We start from the raw sequence: 23,939 nt of genomic DNA, 5'->3' as shown, positions 1-23,939 counted from the left end.
GTGACTCTCTCATTCGTGTGTTAAGTGTGCTGCTTATTATGGCTGAAAACTCAGAGGAAAGCTTCATCATGCTGAGAGTGAAATTCTTTACATTTGCTGAACTGCAATGCAAATGAAATGCATGAAACAGCTATTTGTTTAACAAGATCTTAAACTGGTCCTTCAAGTAGTCTAACACAATACACAGAGAGAATGCAGTCCCAGCCCTTCTTGGCACTCCCAATGCAGCACTTTAAGATGCAAAAGTGAAAGAACAGGCTACAAATAGAAAAGTGTAAGATAAGTAAAGAAAATGTGTTTCCTCAAGCAGTGGTTCTGTACACTATACCATTCAGAGGTTTGTCATTAAGATTCTTTTGAAGAAATTAATAATTTTATTAAGCAAGCATATATCAAATTGATCAAAACTGAGAGCAAAACATTCAGATTGTTTGGAAAAATCTCTTTCAAATAAGTGCAGTCCTTTTGAAGTTTCTATTGATTAAAAACATCCAGAAAAAAATTAGCACGATTATGGCTGTTGAAAATCTAGCTTTGCCATCACAGGTATAAATTATATTTATTTATAAAATTATATTTTTTTCAAATAGAAAAAAAGACAAAATAATAATAATAAGAATAATAGTGATAATTTATTTTGTGTTAATAAATGTTCATTTCATATACTTGCTTCAAAACCCCTTTAAATGTTTTTGCTATTGATTCTGTCTAATTACACTATCATCATATTTTGCTAGCTGTTAAGTAAATAAGTGAACACAAAAAGGCACACTGGCATTCAGAGTCAATTTTGTACTTTTGTTGAAATACGTACCCTATATATGATGTGCAGTTGGGACGTTATCACAAAATGTCAGCATTTTTTCAGTGAATGGGGAGTAAAAGTGAAAATGTTAAATCGTTTAAAACGTTTGTCAACCAGTTTTTTATGGTAAGTGCCAAAGCATCTCCATGAATAGGAATATAGAAGAATATAGCATTGGCAGTCAGGTTTTAGATACAGATAGATATAGACTTGACAGGAAACATTTTAATCATTGAAATAATCTGATCTTTATGTAAATGTATTTGTATCGATGTGAAATGGCTTTTATTACTCTGATCACAATTTACCAATTTTATAAAACTCTACAGGCATTTATAAATGCTTCATTTATATTCAAAAGCATTCAGTGAAATATGTGGACAATAGGCTACTCTTTTATTTCCTCAGTATTTTAAACCATAGACTTATATACTTAAATATTTTTTCCCCATTTTTGGCAAAAAGTATTCACATGTAAAAGAGAAGTGTCATCCTGTGATTTGTAATATGATCCAGTTACCTAACAAACAGTGCTTCAGAGAGAGTGAACACAGACATCAGAATGCACAATTCATAAACCAATGGCTACTGAAACAAGTATGTGAGAAAATATAAGAATTTACATAAACACATTTGCAAAGACAAGGAAACTATTGTTAACGTAGTAGATAAGTATAATTTCCACTTCCATAATATCATACAAACAGGGACAAGATAATGAAATGTTTTCAATATTTTCCAGTCATTTCCTCTCAGTGCCTCAGAAGATTTCTGAAAATGCTGCATATAAATTTGAAAATGATATGCGCTCGGACATTTCTGAAAATGCTACTTTAAAAAGCTCTTAATTGTAGTCTGTAGTGGATATGGACAAAAAAGTAAGAATTAACATTTAAAATCCAACCTCAGTATTAGCTGATAACTCTGTGCCATTGTGAATTTTAGTTAATGTGACACATTTATTCAAATATACTGACCAATATAATAATCATCAGTTATTCATTTATCATTTTCCCAACAGTTCAACATACATGAAGACAATCACATTTTGTTTAATTTCTCATCCTAAAATAAGTTTTTCAAAGACAAAGATTCAGTATATCAGGGGATATTTAGTTAAAACTGAATGTCATGCTCTTTTCAACAAAGATACTTTTTTTAAAAGCTATAAAAAATTAGTTTGGAACGTTTGCTTTTTATGTCACAATAAACAACAAAATACTTGTGATGAGCCTAAAAAGCTTCCTTGGGTTGATTTTCTGACTACAATATATGCTTTATCTCTGTCTTGTCCAGATATATAAAACACCCTATTTGCATTAAACCTTTAAAACTTAAATTAAAAAGGCCCAAAACTCCACAAACACTTCATGTCATATAACACATGGTCCTCAAAGCACAAAAGGGATGGATGTGCGAGAAGAAGAGATAAGAGGTAAACAGCAGGTAAAACAAAAGACAATGGAACACTAAAGATGGCCTTAGACCTGCGTGGAAGAATAACATGGCATCCCGTAGGTCTTTTTAACTCTTGGCATGTGGACATGTAACTGCCCCAGCAGCTCTGTCCCTGGGTCCATCTAAGGGTCTGTGAATGTCAGACGTCAGTGCTGATGGCTCGTGTATTGGTGTAAAAGTCTGGCGTACTGCGATGGCTCAGCACAGGGCCGTACATGGCGGCCAGACCAAGGGCAGTGGCCCCATGGTTCTCATAGTGAGTGGGCATGTAAGACAGGCGTTCACCGCCATTCCGCATCTCATCCGTGCCACGGAGGTAGTAGGGTGAGCAAGTCGGACAGTAGCTGTGAGACGAAGCGGGGTCGTAGGGCAGCGAGAGAGGTGTGACGGCCGCCCCGTCCACTCCCGGAGCGCTGCATGCGTTGCAGGCGAACTGTGGCTGAGGATCTGCGACTGAGCCTGCCTCCCCTTCTGACTCATTCCTCTTACAGCAGTAATACTAGGATGGAGGGACGGTTTGATATGCAGAGGAAATTAGATTAGACACTGGGCCTTCAACGCAGATCTTCATCAAATTGTTGAGTAACACACAGAACCTTTTTGAGCACGGAATGGTTCTGCAATGGATTTTAGTTATTTAAATAATAGAGCTGTTCAGTCATGAGGTCATTTTTAACTCAACAAGTAGCTAAAAACTGAGTTTAGTGAAAAATAAATATACTAAAATGTATTTGAAATCAAGTATATGACAAATACATTTAAAAATGTATGTGCTTAATAAAAATACCCTGAAGTTGTATTTTTAGTATGCTGAACTGGAATACTTAAAGGGATAGTTCACCCAAAAATGTTATTTTTATCTGCTCACCCCCAGGGCATCCAAGGTTACTTTGTTTCTTCAGTAGAACACAAACAAACATTTTTAACTCAAACCATTGTAGTCTGTCAGTCTTACAATGGAAGTGAATGGAAATCACGGCTTTGAGAGTAAAAAAAACATACACTAAACCAAATTAAACCTTGTGACTCGTGACAATACACTGATGGGTAAAGACACAAAACAATCATTGTTTTTTACCTCTGATTCACCACAATGTCCGAAACAGTCCTGAGTGCATTCTTAGCAGACGGCGCGTGACTTCTTCTTCTTGCTTTACGGCGGATCGCAGACTTATAAGTGCATTACAGCCACCTATCTCTCAAATGGACTATTGACACACCTAATTGAGATTGTAGATAGAGTGTCAAGGATCCATTTGAGAAATAGAACCTACTCAGGATAGTTCGGACATTGTGGTGAATCAGAGGTAAAAATAAATATATAAATACTGTTCGGTTTGTGTCTTTATACATGAATGTATCATCACGAGCTGCAGGGTTTAATTAGCTTTTTTTGTGTGTGTTTTTTTGACTTTCAAAGCCATGATTCCCATTCACTTCCATTGTAGGACTGACAGACTGCAATGGTTTTAGTAAAAAATCTTTGTGTTGGTACACTCTTAAAAATACAGGTGCTTCGTGATGCCATAGAAGAACCTTTTTGTCTAAATGGAGAGTAAGCAGATTAACAGATTAACATTTTTGGGTGAACTATCCCTTTTTGTTTGCAACTAATTTTGTACTTAATGCACTTTAATTATGCGGAAGTAGTGCTAAAGTCCACCTAAAGGTATTTTTAAGTACATCTGAATATGCTAAAGTGGAACTATTGCAGTAAACTTCAGTACATTTTAAATCTCTTGTATTTAAATACCTATATTATTCAAAAATCATACAGTCCTCATCAACAGCGAAGTAAAAACAAATTTTAGACTTAATATTAAGAAATGTGCATTGTGCACAAGTAGTACTCCACATAAGGTTTAATTATAATTTTTATATCCGTAAGTCTCAAACGAAATGTCTGTAAATATTTTAATAGATTTTAACTATACATAGTATGAAATAAATGTATATGTATGTATATTACTTTTTTACTAGGGGTCATAATATATTGATAGAAAAGGATCTGTGGTTAGCACTACTCGAAGAGACTTTTATATATAAAGTCAAGGCAAATCATAAGTGTGAATTCTGAAAACATTTTGGTAATCCTAAAAGATATGTAATTTTAAATCTGAAACCCCATTAGAAATTCTTAAAGGGAATTCTTAAAAATGCTATTTTTAGTGAGTTTTAGGACAACAGACTAAACAGATCAACCAATTTTGGCTCATTCACACAAATCAGGTTTTTGCATTTCACTGCACTGCTTTTCTATTGTTTTCAATGTAAATAGACATACATATTTGATCTAAAAAACATGGTGCTCAAGTTAAAGTGTTAAAAAACACATCTTTAGCTTCTGCATTTTGTTTCCAATTCATCAGCCCTGTGTCTTTTGTTATTAAAGTCAATAACCTGTACTGTGTGAATGGCTCCTGATGCGACATTCAGGAATTTTCTTTGGGTTTTTAGAATAGTGACTCATAGTGAGACCTTCTGCGTTAATGCGAAAACATGTTCTGTGTGGATGGCTCCTTAACCCTGCAATGAAATGTAAATGCAATGCTTACCTGGAGTCTACAGTAACAAAGCACTGCAATGATACACAGTAGTATCACTGTCGCGAGAATTCCTCCGGTTATGACAACAGTTCCAGCTGTCATCCGACCAGATCTCCATCAAACCCTGAGAATAAAAGAGAGGGAATCAACTGTCTCGCTGAAACTTCATTTCCATATGTAAAAACAGACAGATACTTAAAACAGTTGACAACACAAAAACACGTTGATGGATTGCGCTCAGCACTTACATTAGAAGAGAGCAGAGAGGAAGACAGGCCACAGAGAGTTTGTACTGCTGCTTCTCCTGACACACGGCTCATGGGTTGCAGATACTCGGCTGTACAGTTTCTGGATATCACAGAAGAAGTGAAACGTGATGTGAATGGTAGATTTTTTTACAAAAAATTTCTGTTTCAGCAATAGTATAACAGCAACAATAACAATTCCGTCCAGAAGGAGGCAGTACAATAAAAGATATGCAAAAATTACCACGACACAATCTACTTGTATGGACCACAGAGATACACATTACATTTGTTTTCATTTATTCAACTAAGATAATGTGTTAATGAGATTTTGACATCTACAAAGATTGTAAGCATACATTAAGTTTGGAGACATTTCAAATTTTTTACAGATCATGATACCATGATCATAATTCAAGGCAATAAACATGTAATCAAGGATAATTTAATAGAAGCCACTGGCAGAAAATGGTCAGAGAGAGCAAACATGGTGGACAACATAAAGAGAATATTATCCTAACTTTTTGGTTCGAAGCCTGACATAAAGTACTATATGAAAACCAATGAGAAAAATATATACACTTAAAAGCAACATTACTATAGAGGACTTAAGATACAGTTGAAACAAATGAAATATTAAATAATTAATGTCCCCTTAAACAGAACCCAGGCTCATCTGGTTCAAAATCTGGTTCAAAAACGTCCTCTTCCTTTCCATTTTCTCAGAGTAAAAGCACTAAGTTATATACAGAAATGGTGGAATACTAATGCTGTTAAAAGCAATGTGCCATCTATTCTCCCTGGAATGTGGCCAAGCAGTGTGTTCCTGTCCCCTGTGTTGCTTGCCAGCAGTTCAACTCTGTAGGATCTTTCAGTGGGCTGCTGGAGGTCAAACCCCCCTATCATGGCAACACGGACAGCAATGGACCACTGTTAGACGTTCCGACAATTACATGCAGCTGATGGGCTGGACAAGGTCACTGTAAGTACACTGAGAACCCTTTGAATAACATGGACGGGTGGGAATTGGAGAATTGTTTATCCGAGTATTTTCATGTGCTAATTTCTGGCAATACTGAACTGTGAAATTTAATGGCATTTCTGAACACAATACAAAAATCCAAAGTCCGCTCACTTGGTGATCATCTTGGCAACACTCCAATGCAGCTATTTTCTGTTATCTACTAGAACGAGGATACCAAGCTTACGTAATGCATAAATGCAGTCAGCCATTAATTAAATAAATAAATGTATAGACACAAAATGGAGTAGCAGCTACTCAACGAAAGAGTCTGAGATTTAAATTATTTAAGTTTTATTCATATATTATCTTAAAGCAATTGCAACAAAACAAACACTGCAGCGTATGAAAACAATGTCCTTTGATATTTTCTATTCAAACACTATAGATGCAAGATGCAGCTAACCATGTTTGTACACTAAAAAAGGTGCAAAAGGTGTCACTGGGGATGAACCCTGAGATACAAAAGCTAAAAGGTACATCTTAGCACCTTATTTACCCATAAATAATAAGCCTACTTAATAGTCTTATCTAATATGACCATGCTTATGTCTTTTATGTCAAGTTTCAAGTTTGTGCTGTTCAAGGTAAAATAAGTTAAACTTTTAAAAACTACATATCAAGACCTGGTTTTTCTCCAATTCTACTATTCGCGCTCCACATTTTTCCGTTTCCTGTGTGAATGGCCCCTAACATGCTAAGTGCTTCAAAAATCATATGTAAAAGAAATAGTGATGGGTCTTTCAAAAACATTTTGTTAATTTTGTGACATGAGTTGTCTATGAGAATCTGTTCATTTTCACGCTCATGCATAACCTTTCATTTATTTGTCACATTAAAGCAACACAGACTCTGTAACCTGTGTTTGTTGTAACCTGAGTGTTTCCTTAGTTTTTTGGTCCATTTTTTTTGTTCACTGGTCTTATGGAAACTGCATAAGCAACATTTGTGAACGTGGATTCTTTTGGAGGAATGTGGCTATTGAAAATGTAACATTTTACTTTAAATGTTTAAATTACTTCTAAATTTACTGCTCAAACAAGCAAAATGACTTCAATGCAGAGTGTTACAGTTTGACAAACAAGATTCAAAGATCTGTAAAATGAACAGAACTTCACATCACTTGTAAGAATATTATGCTACTCTGAATTAAACCCCATGAAGATTTTACCAATAAGGTGATCAGGTGATCTTTTAACTGAAAGCTAGATTTGACTTCCTTTCCTACAGCCAAATTTTTTTTTACTACATGTGGTTTGTCTTTTTCTTCTTACACCCAATGTGTGTCTGACCTTACATACTCCACAACCATATTACAGATAAAACCATGCTGCAGAGTACACTGAAGCCAAAAAAGGAGAACCATTAAATTGAGCTATGCATTAAATTGGTCCTCAATTCCCCGGAGAGATTTTTTGTAAATGGATAATCAATTATTCACACTAAAAAGTTAAAGCCACAGGGTGCAATGAACACTGTGATAATAAAACTACCATACCATTCATTTGTGCAGATTACATTTCAGTGTTTTTGAGTTTAGCTCAGAATCACAAGCTGTGACGGCTTCCCCGTCCCCCAAATATGTTTGAGAGATTGTTTGTTTTATGTTTTCCTTTACTTATTCATGGAACGTGCATAATGTGAGATAACCATCCCATGTATATTATGCAGGCGTGTGAGGAGATGTCGACGGAGATGTGCTGCAAAAGGAAGTGTGACCTGGCGCAGACCTTGTCAGCGTGCTCGTTTATCACCTGGCTCACTCTATTACACCAATGAGTCTGCAGATCAATGGACAGATGCTCGTATATCTCCGTTGCCATGGTACCTAGGGCTGCGGACCCACTTCTCCCCAAATCCACTTCTCCACCCTTCTCCTTCGTCCATTCTATCGTTCCTTTCCTTCTACTCACTTTCCTCTTTCATTTCTAGTCACCACTATATTTCAGATCATCATCAGCACACGTCAGCCATCTTCACACTCCCAAAGCATCACAGAAGCCACACCTGAAGCTGAGCATATACTATGAAAATGTGCTTTTGTATTGGAAAAATTACGTTTTGTATTTTAATATATTTTTTAATATAATTGATTCCTGTGATGATACAAGCTGAATTATCAGTGCCACATTGTCCTTCAGAAATCATTCTAATATGAGTGAGTGAAGTGACATTCAGCCAAGTATGGTGACCCATACTCAGAATTTGTGCTCTGCATTTAACCCATCCGAAATGCACACACACAGAGCAGTGAACACACACACACTGATGTATATAATGTGCTAACATTAGCACTAATATGCTAACATTATATATATTTTTATCACTTTATAATTTATTTTATACTTATTATGCTCCTTTTAAATAGATGTAGGCCTAATATAAGTCTCAGGTGTCCCCAGAATGTGTCTATGGAGCTTTAGCTCAAAATACTCCACAGATTATCTATTACATCATACATCATTTTGAGAATGACTATTTTGAGTGGATGTATGCATGTGTTTTTAAATGCAAATTAACTGCTGCTCTCCGCCCCCTTTTCCAGAATATGTCTGTGCCATTACAGCTCGCACCGCTGATACTCTGCCAAAAAAAACATCTGTTTGGTTATCATGTCTATCGCTAAAATCATGAGTTTTAAAATTCTGATATACCAGCCCAATCTCACAGCAATCCATACATATTTTATGAGGTGGCAAATTTTTGCTAAATCATACATATTTTATGAGTTGCACAATTTGTATGAATTTGTAAGAATGACCTACACCTTGCCCCGCCCCTAAACTTACCTGTCACAAAATTGAATGAGTGAGGTCGTACGAATTAGCCACCTCGTAAAATACATATGAATTGGTCGTGAGATACCATTGGATATACCATTTTCTGAGCACACACATCTAAAGCAAACGCACAAAAAGCACCTGTCATGTCTTAACCCGTCTTGCACTTAAACGGTCAAACACAAACACATTTATAGAAAAACATGCATGCAAAACATGCGTTAAAAAAACACAGTTGGTTATGTGAAAGATTGCATGTTTATATTAGATCTGTGTATTATTAAAGGCACAAAATGCAAGATTTATTAATTAATAAATCCAAAACCATTAGAACACTGTTATATATTTTGCTGACTTGTGAACTTACATTATCCCAAATGTTCTGAAGAATGTTTAAATCCAGAGAAATAAGCAATTTTAACTAGTGACACAGACCGTTTTGTTTTGTAGAAGCAAATTTTTTTTTGTAGAAAACATGGAAACACCAAAGACGCTTTAATATGTTGTGCGTTTTATTAGACAGGTGACGAGCACACAGAGTAGCATTGTAACAGAACTTTCAAATGTATCTATTGTGATAAAACAGGCTGCTTTTCTTTTTTTCACATACGCACAACCGTAAGGAGCGGAAGCGGTCGACTGTGCCATAATAAAAGCTCCAGTTAGCAAACATATATTTCCTTCAGTTATTTCCACACTTAATTATACCTGTTAAAATGTATTGTATACGCTTTTGTTACTTTCACTGTTCATTTTAAAGGTGCATACTGTAATCATAAAATATTTTCCTAAAATAATGCAGGGAACCACTCATTATATTATATGAGTACGTCCGTGCTGTTTTGGTGATGTAATTTGCGTCACATGCACTGTACTGTTAATTGTTGGCCTTCTGGAAAGTATGTTTATTAACTGTACATGTACTCAATACTTGGTAGGGGCTACTTTTGCTTTAATTACTGCCTCAACTCAGCTTGGAATGGAGGTGATCAGTTTGTGGCATTGCTGAGGTGGTGTGGAAGCCCAGGTTTCTTTGACAGTGGCCTTCAGCTCTTCTGCATTTTTTGGTCTCTTGTTTCTCATTTTCAATACCCATTAGATTCTCTCTGGGGTTCAGGTCTGGTGAATTTGCTGGCCAGTCATGCACACCAACACCATGGTCATTTAACCAACCTTTGCTGCTTTTGGCACTGAGGGCAGGTGCAAAATCCTGCTGGGAAATGAAATCAGCATCTTCAAAAAGCTGGTCAGTAGAAGGAAGCATGAAGTGCTCCAAAATATCTTGGTAAGCGGGTGAAGTGACTTTGGTTTTCAAAAAACACAATGGACTAACACCGGCAGATGACATTGTATCCCAAAATCATCAAAGATTTTGGAAACTTAACACTGGACTTCAAGCAATTTGCTTCTCCACCCTTCCTCCAGACTCTATGAACTTGCTCTCATCCGAAAAGAGGACTTTGGACCACTGGGCAACAGTCCAGTTTTTCTTTTCCTTAGCCCAAGTAAGATGCCTCTTACGTTGTCTGTGGTTCAGGAGTGGGTTAACAAGAGGAATACGACAACTGTAGCCAAATTCCTTGACACATCTGTATGCCTTGACCCGAACTTCAGTCCATTCCTTGTGAAGTTCACTCAAATTCTTGAATTTATTTTGCTTGACAGTCCTCATAAGGCTGTGGTTCTCTTGGTGGGTTGTCCATCTTTTTCTCCCACACTTTTTCCTTCCACTTAACTTTCTGTTAACATGTTTGGATACAGCACTCTGTGAACAGACAGCTTCTTTGGCAATGAATGTTTGTGGCTTACCCTCCTTGTGAAGGCTGTCAATGATTGTCTTCTGGACAACTGTCAGACCAGCAGTCTTCCCCATGATTGTGTAGCCTAGTGAGCCAAATTGAGAGACCATTTTGAAAGCTCAGGAAACCTTTGCAGGTGTTTTGAGTTGATTAGCTGATTGAAAGAAATAAATTAACTCGTTCACGACATTCTAATTTATTGAGATGCACCTGTATAAACTTTCCAGTGATGTCTGTGAGATATTCACTCGACAAGCTCCACTCAGCTCGCTCTGCTTATCAGCTCGTGCTCATCCACTATACTGGAATGATATTTAACATTATATGAATTACTTACATCAGGAAATGTCCTCAAGCTGCTGAGGTGGATCTACGGGGTGTTGCCCCTGTTGCCACCCCATTTATAAATCAGATAATATTTTTTATAATATTTTATAATTTTATAATATCAAGTATATTTTATGTTCATAGCCTACACGTTGAAGGCCAAGGATCCCCGCACCAAACTCCTCTCAAACAGAAATCGCAGATTTAGAATCCCTCCCCTCACAGTCACAATGGTTTCACCCATCACCAGCACGGCAGCGACCCCTGCAAAATTTCACCAGTCAGTGGCAGCAGGGCAGCCTGGGCAGGCTGCACAGTACATCTGTCTGCAGTACGCAGTGTCTCGGAGAAGAGAGGGTGAGCAGTTAGCAGTGAGTTTAGAGGTAAGTTTGACACAAAGTCGAAAAAGTCCATAAGCAGACAATTAACCCGGCAACAACCACATTGTTACGTTAATTACATCACAATACTTTGTTGTCTCATCGAATTTTCTATGATCGTCAGGTCAGATAAGGGTCTAACGTTAGTTTAGCTCACTGATTACACAGAGAAAGGATCCACAATTCACAAATTAAGACCCACACCCAGAAAAAACCCCGCTACATCTCCATGTAATGTAGTGTAGAGAACAAAACACATTCAGTGAAAACCGTAGCATTTTAAATTATGAATAGTGTCCATGGCCCCCCTTCTGAAACCTCATGTCACCCCTTCGCCACCCCAGGAAAAAATCTCTAGATCCGCCACTGTCAAGCTGGGATTCTAACTCGGGACACCCATAGTGCAACAGCACTATATATCGACATACTTGGCTTGCCCACTAGGCTATTGGCACCGACAAGAGTGTGTGGATTTTTATCATTATAGGTTGGTTGTGTACAAACACTGCCAACACACATTTGTTTAAACAATTATAAAGTGAATTTTTCATAATAGGTGCCATTTAAACGAAATCTTACTGAACCCAAACATTTAAGATATAATATTATATAACACAGACATATTTAGATCTTCAGAACTGCTCACCACCTGCTCACTTCCCCTCACCTGCTCAGTTTTCTTGTCTAATTTCTCTATATCACTCCTTGCCAAAAATAAGACTCTTCTTACTTCCATAGCTTCCCCTCTGCTTCTTTTTAAAGGAGCACATGATGACACTTCCCCTCAAGAGCTCTGGTAGAGTGTGGCATGTGTCCTCCCTGACCTTGCTCCAGAAAAGTTATGGACTTTTTATCTGGCAGCTCTGTCTGACCTCTTATCTTTCCGACTGCACACCAGGCCCAATAAAGCTGTGGGCGTTCCACATGTTTACGACACAAATATGTCTGCAGTGTGAAAAGTAAAGTCAAATCTCATCAAACATGACAGCAAATCAACACTGAACTTAATTTAGTGTCTAGTGTGAAGACGTCAGTCACATTAATGTCTCCAAAGTCCTAGATGTCCAAAACTCCTTAGAGGGAAGTTCTGAGAAGTGTCATCATGTGCTCATTGCAAACTGAAGACCAGCATTAACAAAAAAGAGCATTAATAAAACACTAAAGATTAGCTAAGCTAATGCTAGAAAGGAAAACCTGCTAAAAAGACCAGTCTGCAATATGAATTTGCAGGCTTGTTTATTTCAAGGTAGTTGTGTTGGTAAAGCTAAGATGCCTGGTAGGAAAATCAAAAATCAGCATTCTATGCTGGGCACCAGCATCAGAATTAAAATACAGTATGCTGGTGAGCAACTACGGTGTTTTTTTCAGTGTGGCAGTGTTGTTTTCTCAGTGTAAATAACCTCATATATCACTATTTAAAGTGGCAGCAAGATGGTTCATGTCACTGAACAAGCTAAATAGGACAAAATAAATGTCCCATGGTTTAGAAAATGCTAAATATAAATGACTAGCACTGAACGAACCCCGTTTGACAAGTTCTGATGATTTGAACACTGTCTGACTATTATACAGCTAATTTCCCTCAACAGTCTAATTTTCATGCCTTATGATAACACCAGCTTTGCAACAAAACAAGCACAGCAGCGTGGCGCTAATAGAAAACAACTTGCAAAGAGCTGAGATTGCACTCTCTATGGACAGCCCTAAGGGCACTTACTAGAACAGTCCGAGCTTTCATTTACTCTAATTGCAGTTCTAGCCTTTACAACATACACTTAAACCACTGGGCATAATAAGAGAAGAAAAAGAGACAGAAATCAAACCCCATTCAGCGTAATTTTTCTCATAATCCTTCTTCACTGTGGAGAATTCTCCTACAGTGGGCTGCTTTCTTAAAGGATTTAGAGTGATCTTGTTCAGTTTCTCTTTGGGAGCTGAAAGTAGAATTTGAAAGTCAGAGGTTTTATATTAATGTATTTTTGTTATCACAGGTCACTTTGTTGTTTTTCTTTATTTTTTTTAAAACTGTGGATTGTTCCCTGACTTTTAGACCAGAACAGGAAACAAATGAATAATAATAGTCCTTTCATATCATTGTGGGATACCACTCTCATTAACATGGGATATCATTAACATTATAGGCTTGTATAACCCCACTACTTAAGAAACCCACACTTAACCCATCTCTTTTAGAGAATTACAGACTGGTTTCTCTTCTGCCTTTCATTGCAAAAACACTGTGTTCAACCAAGTCTCTTCCTTTCTCACACAGAACAACCTCCTCGACAGCAACCAGTCTGGTTTCAGAAGTGGAGATTCAACTGAGACTGTCTTGCTCTCAGTTGTTGAAGCCCTAAGACTGGCAAGAGCACATTCCAATTCTTTGGTACGTATATTGCTGGATCAATCCAATGCTTTTGACAGGGTTAACCACCAGATCCTCCTGTCAACCCTATTGGCAAAGGGTGACTCAGGAACCGTACTCCAGTCTTTGAGTCTTAACTCTCAGATAGATCCTTCAGGGTATCTTGGAGAGGTGAGGTGTCCAGGTCACAACATCTAACTACTGGAGTGCTATAGGGCTCAATTCTCGGACCACTTCTATTCTGTCTACATGGCATCACTAGGCTCTGTCATTCAGAATCATGGCTTTTCATATCACTGCTTAGCTGATGACAATCAGCTCTACGTCTCATTCCATCCTGATGATCCGACAATAACTCCTTGCATCTCAGCTTGTATAACAGACATTTCTTGACCATCACCTTCAACTCAACCTTGCCAAGACTGAACTGCTCGTGGTTCCAGCAAACCCATCATCTCATCACAATTTCATCATCCATTTAGGTACATCAACTCCTTCAAAAACAACCAGAAACCTTGGGAGTTGTGACTGATGATCAGCTGACTTTCTCAGACCACATTACTAAAACTGCCCGGTCCTGCAGATTTGCTTCATTCAACATCAAGAAGATCAGACCCTTTACTTCGGAACATGCTTCACAACTTCTAGTTCAAGCTATTTTCTGTCCAGGCTGGACTTTTGCAATGCTCTTTTGGCAGGTCTTCCAGGTCATGCCTGGGTCACACCTCTGTTTTTCAATTTGCACTGGCTACCAATAGCTGCTCACAAAAAATTCAAAGCATTGATGTTTGCATAAAACACAACCACTGTTTCTGCACCCCTTTACCTAAATTTCTTTACTTCAGACATATGTGCTTTTAAATAAAAAATCCTGGTGGAAGGACCTCCCCAGCTCAATCCGAGCAGCTGAATCCTCCTTCCCATCTTCAAGAATGAGCTAAAACACATCTCTCCCATCTTTATTTGACCCTATAACTCTAGCAATCTCTACAATAATTTTATTCTTCCAAAAAAAGGGCCCCTTTCAGACTTGCACTCATTTACTGCTTGTTTTCTTTAAATAAAAAACTAACACTAGCTTCTCTATTCTTTTTCTATTCTATCCTTTTTTTATTTGTTATATTATTATAAAAAAAAACTTGCTGCATGTACTATTTTAAGCTGACTGAGACTTGTTATAGCACTTGCGCATCATTTCTCTTTTGTTGATTTTGATTGCTTTCATTGTCCTCATTTGTAAGTCACTTTGGATAAAAGTGGATGCTAAATGACTAAATATAAATGTAACATGCCATAACTGATTCTATCTATGAAATAAATTAACATTTCACCATCATTTACACATCTTCATGTCATCTGAACCCTGTATGAATTTTATAAATAAATAAATATTGAACCCCACAGATTTTAGACATTTTTCAATATATCTTCTCTTATTTTCCACTGAATACATTAGGGGTGAGAAAATAGGAATACATAATATATATTTTTGGGTGAACTATCCCTTTTATAACCAGATTGCTCCAGGAAAATTGTCTTGTAAGTTATTGCATAAGTGACCGTTTATAATATCAAGTGACTAACTGACAGTACATGCATATATTAAACACTACCTGATGTATAGAAGCACTCAGATCAGCTCAATGGGCTCTGACACAGTCACTGAGAGATATTTAAGGAACTGTTTAAAGGAATCACAGTAGTGACTGACCTAAATCGTATCAAATACAATGACAGTCAGAGTTTTGGAGATGGTTGAGAAACTGATGACCAGAGAGAGCTTGTTCACAGGCCACCTTCATTTTACTAATTTCACCATTATCAACTTTAAAGATTTGGGTTATTCAACTTCAATGTCTCCTGGACTGATTGAAATAGAGCTATGCTTCAATTTCGTATTCTATTTTCCACATCCCTTTATCAAGACATCCAATTTAAAATCAAAATTGAATAAAAACACAACATTTTATAGAGTTCATGATGAAATGAAACCTCAAATGAAACCCCCAGACCTATAATGTTGCAACTTTAGTTTTAGCCTCTTTCTCCAGCTGGGCCTGTTTATGCCAGCGGGTTTCTGTTGCCTGATTTAAGGACGGCCAGCATACACATCCTGCCCCAAGGACAAACCAAGAGACAGCTTCAGATGTCAGGCTATAAAGCAGCTGCTGACTGGGTTCTTATTCAGCAATTGCCGCTACCTCACTTAACTCACTGGCGTTTATTTAAAGCACAAAAGGAGACAATAAAAAATGATGGACATGAGGCTCATGGTTTAGGGGGACAGACAGACAATCTGCGTACAAATGCTAGAGTAAAGAAGACTAAAAGACTCTAAACTAAAACTTTAATAATAAAATAATAAAATGGGAACAGATTTTTTTAAACTTACTTGACACACACACACACACACACACTCAATCAATCATAATACTGAGAAAATTTCCTTCAAAGTAGTCCAAATGAAGTTCTTAGAAATGCATATTACTTAATCCAAAATTAAGTTTTGATATATTTATGGCAGGAGATTTACAAAATATCTTCATGGAACATGATCTTTATTTAACATCCTAAAGATTTTTGGCATTAAAGAAAAATCGATAATTTGGACCAATACAATGTATTTTTGGCAGTTGCTACAAATATACCCGTACTACTTATGACTGGTTTTGTGGTCCAGGGCCACATATATAAATAATAGTTTTTATTCCATAAATATTATATAAATATCTGTTTGGTTTGGAGAAGATAATTGCTAAAAAAATAATAATAGCAAGACGTAGTTTTAAGTAATATTTGATTTAACAGTACTGTGGCATAAACATTGGCAAAAAATAATTTTATATCAAACTGGAAAAAAAAATAATTAATATACACTGTATTAAGCTGAATCTTTAATAGGTAATGGCAAAAATGCATATATTTACAGCATACACACCAGAGATGGGGACTCGAGTTTGAGACTCGGACTCGAGTGCGACTTAAGTCGCACAAACAGTGACTTCAGACTCGACTTGAGACTCGTCCTCGAAAGACTTCAGACTCGACTCGGACTCGAGCTCCGGGACTCGTGAACAATGTTAATTTTTAGTAAACGTCAGATGAGCTCGCTGTTAGAGTTGTGACGTTCGCGAACGAACCGATTCTTTTGAACGGCTCATAAACATGAACGATGGGAGCCGAGTCACGGCTGGAGGGGAGCCGTTCTTTCTGTCGCTTTTTTTTCCTATGCGTGTTTCAGAGCGCGTGTTTCACACAGATGCACACAAATGAGCAACTCCGCGAGACAGAACAGTTATAGGGGGAGGGGGGCACCCAGCGCAGGCCAACCCTTTATAGCGTGATGATGTTAGTTATTAGTTGTGCACGCATCCTTCACGTGAGTACTGCAGTGGAAAAAAACCTGCGTGCCTCTGTCATTGGGTAGGAGCGGAGCCATGACGTTTTGCACAGATATTCATTGCAGCCCACTTTGTTATTGTTCATTGACTTGAAGGGGCTGATGTCCTATTTGCAAAGTTTACAGTAGTAATAGTATGTAGACATTTCCATTTTATTTATTCTAATTTTATCTGCTTTAAATATTTTTGGTTCTCTATCAAAATGTTCTTGTGTGATAACAATGTTCTTGTGTGGAAGTGTTTGTAGTAAAAGCTGTTTTGCACAGAAATTCATTGCAGCCGGCTTTGTTTTTGATATTTATTTGTGAATAGGTATTGTATGAATAACATAAGTCAGCGTAGCTTTGTTCATTCTTAAGCCAGACAAGAGGTGTGCGGCTATACAGCCAGGACAGACAGAAGGCCATTACTGAATCCATAAATGCAAAATACAGATATTAACTTAAAAGTAAAGCATTCTTGGTGTTTTTGTCATGTTGCAATAGCCTGTTTACACTGATTATATACCAAAATCAAAGTTGATATTGTATGCTAATAGATAGAGTTGTCATAATAACATATTACATACTTTGAATTCCTTATATATAGCTATGCAGTGTTCTAAGCAGCTTGGATGGGTCGCTGTACATGATGCAACATTTATTATAACCAGAGACTTAATATAATAAAGAGACTTGAGACTTGACTTGGACTCTAGCTCAGAGACTTGAGACTTGACTTGGACTCTAGCTCAGAGACTTGAGACTTGACTTGGACTCTAGCTCAGAGACTTGAGACTTGACTTGGACTCTAGCTCAGAGACTTGTGAGCATCTCTGATACACACACACACACACACACACACACATATATATGCTTGAATTGCTTACAGATATAAGCTTGATTGCTTGTATCATTGTAAGATGTAAAATATTATCACCCAGCCCCAATCTGCTAAATGTGACGATAAGCCATAAAGATATTAAGCTATAAACATTAACATCATGAAAAGTGCTATACAAATAAATGTGTCCTGACTTGACATATATAAGAAGACAACAATTCCAGTACAAGAAATTAGTAACGCAAAATGAATAATAAAATTAAATGCATTTTTTGAATGTTCCCACATTTCAGTCATGACCACTGACAAAAACTCAAAACTAACCTTCAAGTACATTAGGTGGCATGCTAATGGATAAATTTGCTAGAAAGAGAGCTTTTTAAATCACTGTTTACAAGTCATACAAAGTGCAAATGCCAACGCAATGAAGCATGCACATGCCCAACTCAGCAGTAAGTATTAAAGCTCTCACTTTGGATAGCTCAAGCAATACTAAGCAGATGACTCAGTGCTCTGTTCACCATAAACACATTGTAATTTGTTTTTGATGTGTGCTACATAAGTCAGCAACAAACAGAAACCGCCGCGATCACAATGCTGAGAGGCTTCTCTTGACACAGCTTGTCGGCCTGATCTATGATGTCACTTAACAACTGTGTGGGGAGATAGTAAGGTGAATGTCCTTCTTCATTATTAAAATGAATCTCTTCTCCACAGCCATGAGAGCCGGTTCTCACTCTGTGAAATGGAGAGGCAGGAGCTCTGATCATTTTCGAATGAATCCCTTCCCCTGTTTTATCCACTCTTAAATAATGGCATGAATATTTCGGCGAGGAAGCCTCTAACTTTGCACTTGAAATCAAGGCAAGCCTGCAATTTTAAGTCGGCCCTTTTCAATTATTCAAATATCATTCCTATAACAATATTTTTCCATCACCGGGCCATTTAGGTAGGTAGTGAAGGAAGGATTTTTCACCCCGTTCTCTTCAAAAAGCACTCATCTCTGCTGTGTATGGAGAGAATATATTTATGTCGAAATCTGGGGCAGTTGCATGGATTTAAAAAAATGAACAGAGAGAAGACGAGTATCATCATTCGGGTTTTTTTTTTGTTAAAAAGAATAAATGCAATCCTGTCAATTTATACCATTAGAATTCCAACTTAATCGCCATCTTATCTGAACATTAGGGGTCATATGTCTCCTTTATTGTCTATGGAAGTTTACAGTCCTGTTAAAGGATACGATCACTCAAAAAGTAGATGAGTTTGTTTCTTCATCGGAACGGATTTGGAGAAATTTAGCATTACAACACTTTCTTACCAAACATGCAGTTTTTCACTTCACAAGCCGTTAGTTAGATAAAAAAAGGTGATAACTCCAAATATGTTCGGACGCAGAAACAAACTTATCTACATCATGAATGGCCTGAAGGTGAGCAAGTTTTCATTTTTGGATATATTTTGGGTATTTGGAAGTATTCCTTTAAATACTACAGTAAACAACTAACAATCTTCCATCATTTTCCCTTTAACCATAGTGGTATTACGTCATGTTCATGTACACTTGTCATCGTCCTTTAGCTTTCAACTGCATTTCTTGCAACAGACAAGAATTGTTCCCAGAAAAGCCCTTGATAGGCTCTCCCCTGTCAAGGCAACTAACAGTGAGGCTTTAAAACTTCAGACTGCGTGGTTTACCGTAGCTTGACTCAAACAAACATGCTCCCTCAAGCAGGACATCTGCCAAGAGCACAAGAGCACACTGCTGGAGAGCTTGCCATGTTAATCCAGCAAAACAAACAGTTGAAAAAGTGCTCCAAACACGCCAGGCCCCCTTGGCAGATAGATCATCACTGGCCTAGAAATCATGTCTCTACTAAAACAGCATCTGTGTATGTGTCATGTCTACTAGAAACAGAAAACATATGCTTTCCCCCTGAGGAAAACATGACTTTTTTCGCCAAAAGCAACAGCTCTGTGTGAATTATATGACTACTATCATCCTCAACCATCACAAAAATGTTTATCTATCTATCTATCTATCTATCTATCTATCTATCTATCTATCTATCTATCTATCTATCTATCTATCTATCGTCTCTTTGATCAATCTGGCTGAATTAGCCATTATGTATAAAAACAGAGATAGATAAAAAAAAAAAAGTATACAATTAAATTACATGCAACTTAAATATATTAATCCAGGATCGTTTAACTACTTTATATAAATAGAACATTCATTCATTTATTGTATATATTTTTTTTTCTTTTAAATAAATATCTTAATCCAGGATAGTGTAACCACACTGTGTGTGTGTGTGTGTGTGTGTGTGTGTGTGTGTGTGTTTATAGACTATATATATAGGCTAATAAAATAATAAAAAACTGGTGCCAGCATCAACCTATTTTTGGATTCTCTCACTTTCATGAATGTATTGTATCCTATGGTTCTGTGTAGTGTCCCCACTTTCATGGCTGTTGCTTACAACTATATGTGTGTAAGATTTTTTATTATCATTCATGCAAACAAAGAGCACACACCAGGATCCTTAACCAGACACATTTACAGACTGAACTGGCACTTGAACACTTCCATTACACTGCAAAATCAAAATCAGACCATTTCAGCACACGTGGATAGAAGGACATTTCAGTTACCTTAAAACCAGCTTCTCGTCCTGCCAGAATGTTTGTAATGCAGCGTGCAGAGTATTATTCCAAATGACTGATGCTTGTCAGTAGTGCACACTACTGTATGGAAAGGCTCGTCTGGGGCTTTGCTTCGTTAGCAGAAATTCAGCGTCCACTGCACAGCGAGCTTTTATTATCTGTCTGAACGGATGGCTGTCACATCATCATTTGTCGCGGATGTAATTCCGTAGTATCCCTGCGAACAGCCGCGAGTATGCTGTGAGAGACAATATAACACATCCGAGCTCGCAAATGAATGAGTGGCATGACACAGATTGCGAATCAGAGACCGGTATGTAATGTGCAGGCTGTCCCTCGGGAGGATGCAACAGCCTGCGAGGAGATGATCCTGCACGCGCGGAAAGGGTCAGGAAACGAACCCACACCTTTACAGACGTTAGGAGAGCAAAGCGTCAGCCTATGAGCGTGCGTCATGTTTCACATGACCACTGTCCACAGAATAGAGAGAGAAAAGTGACAGCGTTCACGACACATGGCTTTATCTTTTAGAAACGTGCTTGTGAGTTTATAATAGTCAAGAAATCAGGAGGCTTGAATGAAATCATAGTTTAAAAGAATCGATTGATTACATAAAAGTAAAATAGACTGCAAACCATTTGGTTGATGGCAACCTAACAACACCTAATTTTTGTATTACATTTATTTTTACAACTGACAGTTGACTCTTGAAAATTTACATAATACATTCTTCATGCTGTAGCTATTTATCTATCTCAAAATAACTATATATATATATATATATATATATATATATATATATATATATATATATATATATATATATATATATATACAACAACAATAATATTATTATATTTAATAATAACATATCCAAGCCAAATTAACCACTTTATATAAATTATGCATTAAGAAGTAACAGACTTTTTCATGTATCAGTGTTGTTGCAAGAAACTGGCAGATAGATCTTCAAAATGTACTTTTTAAAAAACATTTATTTGGTCTACTGATTCTATATTGCATATTTCATATTACATGACTGGACAAAACTGAACTGTCCCTTTAAGTATTTCTCTATTTGTTTTTGGCAACATGCAAAATGTGGAAAGATTAACTAGGTTTTGACGTAAATTAATACACAATCACATGCACATATGCAAATCCCATCACAGACTCTTCCTCATATGCATGCATGCACATTCATGTGTGCTCACACACACAGCAAGGTGCCACATCATTGACAGATTTAATTATGAGGGCTAGCAGGGATTTGTTGCATAAATTAGAATAGTACCAACAGAGGGTATCTGTAACAAAGCTGTATGAAGGAGATTAAGAGCCTGCTCAACTCATCTGTGGCAATGCATGTAATGTAGGGAAAGTGCTTAAGTTCAAAGTTTCCATACTTGTTATTTGACATCTTTCTAATTAAATATTACACACGACACAGGAATGCCATTCCCTCCTTCCTGACTGCATTACACTATGTCTTTAGACGTGATTTAATTAAAATGCCACCTCGATAAGCATGTCAAGGTCTTAAACAAGACTCTTAAAACATGTAACAGTATACAAATATTACAAATATATATTTTGTAGACGTGTAGAGTTTTTTTTTTTTTTTTGCATAAATGATAATCAATGCTGGGTATATTACTTGCAAATTGTAGTCTGTTACACTCTTAAAAATAAAGGTGCTTAAAAGGTTCTTCGCAGTGATGAACAGAGAAGAACAATTCAGTCAAAGGTTCTTTAAAGAACCATCTCTTTCTTACCTTTTATATTCTGAAGAATCTTCTTTCGCCACAAAGAACCTTTTGTGAAACAGAAAGGTTCTTCAGATGTGTAAGGCTCTTTATGGAATCATTTAAGCATCTTTATTTTGAAATTACATGATGACAAATATATTCAGTAATGTAATCTAGATTATTACATTTCAAGTAGGCCTAATAATATATTTGGACGACTTCTGGATTACATTTAGATTACATTTTACCCCAATTGTTTAAATTGTTTATAGATTTAAATGGGGTTATTGTCATAAAGAGCAAAGAGAAATTAAATATATTCCATTCTTTGTTATGAACATCATGAAATGCATTTAAACATGAAACATGAAAATTAATCAAATAATTAAATTTCCACATTTGAGATATTTTATTTGTTGACCTGCATGTCAGTGACCATTAACTGATATCAGAGAACTGTGAAAATGCAAATGTGTTGTTAAATTAGTAAAGTATTAACATGGTATAATTGACTGAGAGTTCCTTTTGTCTCCAAATTTAAAAGAATGGACTGCATATTAATTTACGTGACATTTACATGGCCATGCTACATTGTGAATATTCAAAGCTAAACAATATTACACACACAGTGTCATTTTAACATGTAATCAATAAAAAAGTAACTGTAGGAATGTAATATAATCTAATTACAAGTACATCTTTGGAATCTGATTCCGTAATCCAAATGACATGTAATCACTTACCACCAAGCGCTGATGATGATGTTCAGCTTTTTAAATTCATAACAGAGCAATTCTACACACACACACACACACACACACACACACACACACACACACACACACACACACACACACACACACACACACACACACACACACACACAAAGTTATAATTACAACTACAAATTTATCTGTTATTAAATGAATTAAATTAGGCTGTTTGAATCTAGCATTAGATGCCATTATCTCAGTATCGAAAGGCCAGAAACAATTAACCTGTCTTACAGAAGCTCTTGTTTAATTCCCTGTGCTTTGCTGCCTGGAACGCATATAATTTATGTCCTTCTTATATTTAACATGATCTGTAAGAGCAGCGAGACTCACAGCTCCATGAGTAAAGCTGAGTGAACTCACTGTAGAGCAGCAGGAGAACTTTTCACATATATCTGCCTTATTTATTCATATTATCCACCTGTTTCCTTTCTTACAACTCCTCCCATTTATGCAGATCATCAATTAAGACACCCTGCAGGAGTGAGATGTCTAATCATCTAACTACAAAAGGCAGCCAGTGAATGCCAAGGCAGTCAAAATATTTAAAATGTGATCCCTCTTAAACTGTGCAGCTTTCAGCAGACTGATGAAACTCTAGCCAGTGTACCGCACCTCTACAGAGCGCTTCAGGACAGCAGGATCAGAACAATGAAAGGCGGGGTGGTGAGAGGAGAAGAGCTATTCTGGATTACAAAGAGATCAACTCTCTTGCTGTGTGCTGCTATGTGCCTCATGCCTGGACAAGGAGAACACATGTGGTGCCTGGTAAGTGTTGGCACTGTGACAATTCTCAACG

General features: G+C 36.9%; 1 protein-coding gene across 1 annotated transcript; it reads right to left on the bottom strand.

Annotated features, from left to right (window-relative positions):
• Positions 1–749: 749 nt before the first annotated feature.
• Positions 750–21,050, bottom strand: LOC127951291 (protein FAM163A-like). The gene is made up of 4 exons (XM_052549102.1): positions 20,608–21,050; positions 5,058–5,157; positions 4,819–4,933; positions 750–2,762 (listed from the first exon to the last, which is right to left on the bottom strand). Exons 3-4 carry the CDS (start codon positions 4,909–4,911, stop codon positions 2,403–2,405), a joined length of 453 nt encoding a protein of 150 aa, XP_052405062.1. The 5' UTR covers positions 4,912–4,933; positions 5,058–5,157; positions 20,608–21,050; the 3' UTR covers positions 750–2,402.
• Between the last annotated feature and the right edge of the window lie 2,889 nt (positions 21,051–23,939).

The sequence above is a fragment of the Carassius gibelio genome, chromosome B2 (genome assembly GCF_023724105.1).
Source record: "Carassius gibelio isolate Cgi1373 ecotype wild population from Czech Republic chromosome B2, carGib1.2-hapl.c, whole genome shotgun sequence".
Taxonomy (NCBI): Eukaryota; Metazoa; Chordata; class Actinopteri; order Cypriniformes; family Cyprinidae; genus Carassius; species Carassius gibelio.
The sequence above is the reverse complement of the archived record's forward strand: the minus strand, read 5'-3'. Positions and strand labels throughout refer to the sequence as shown.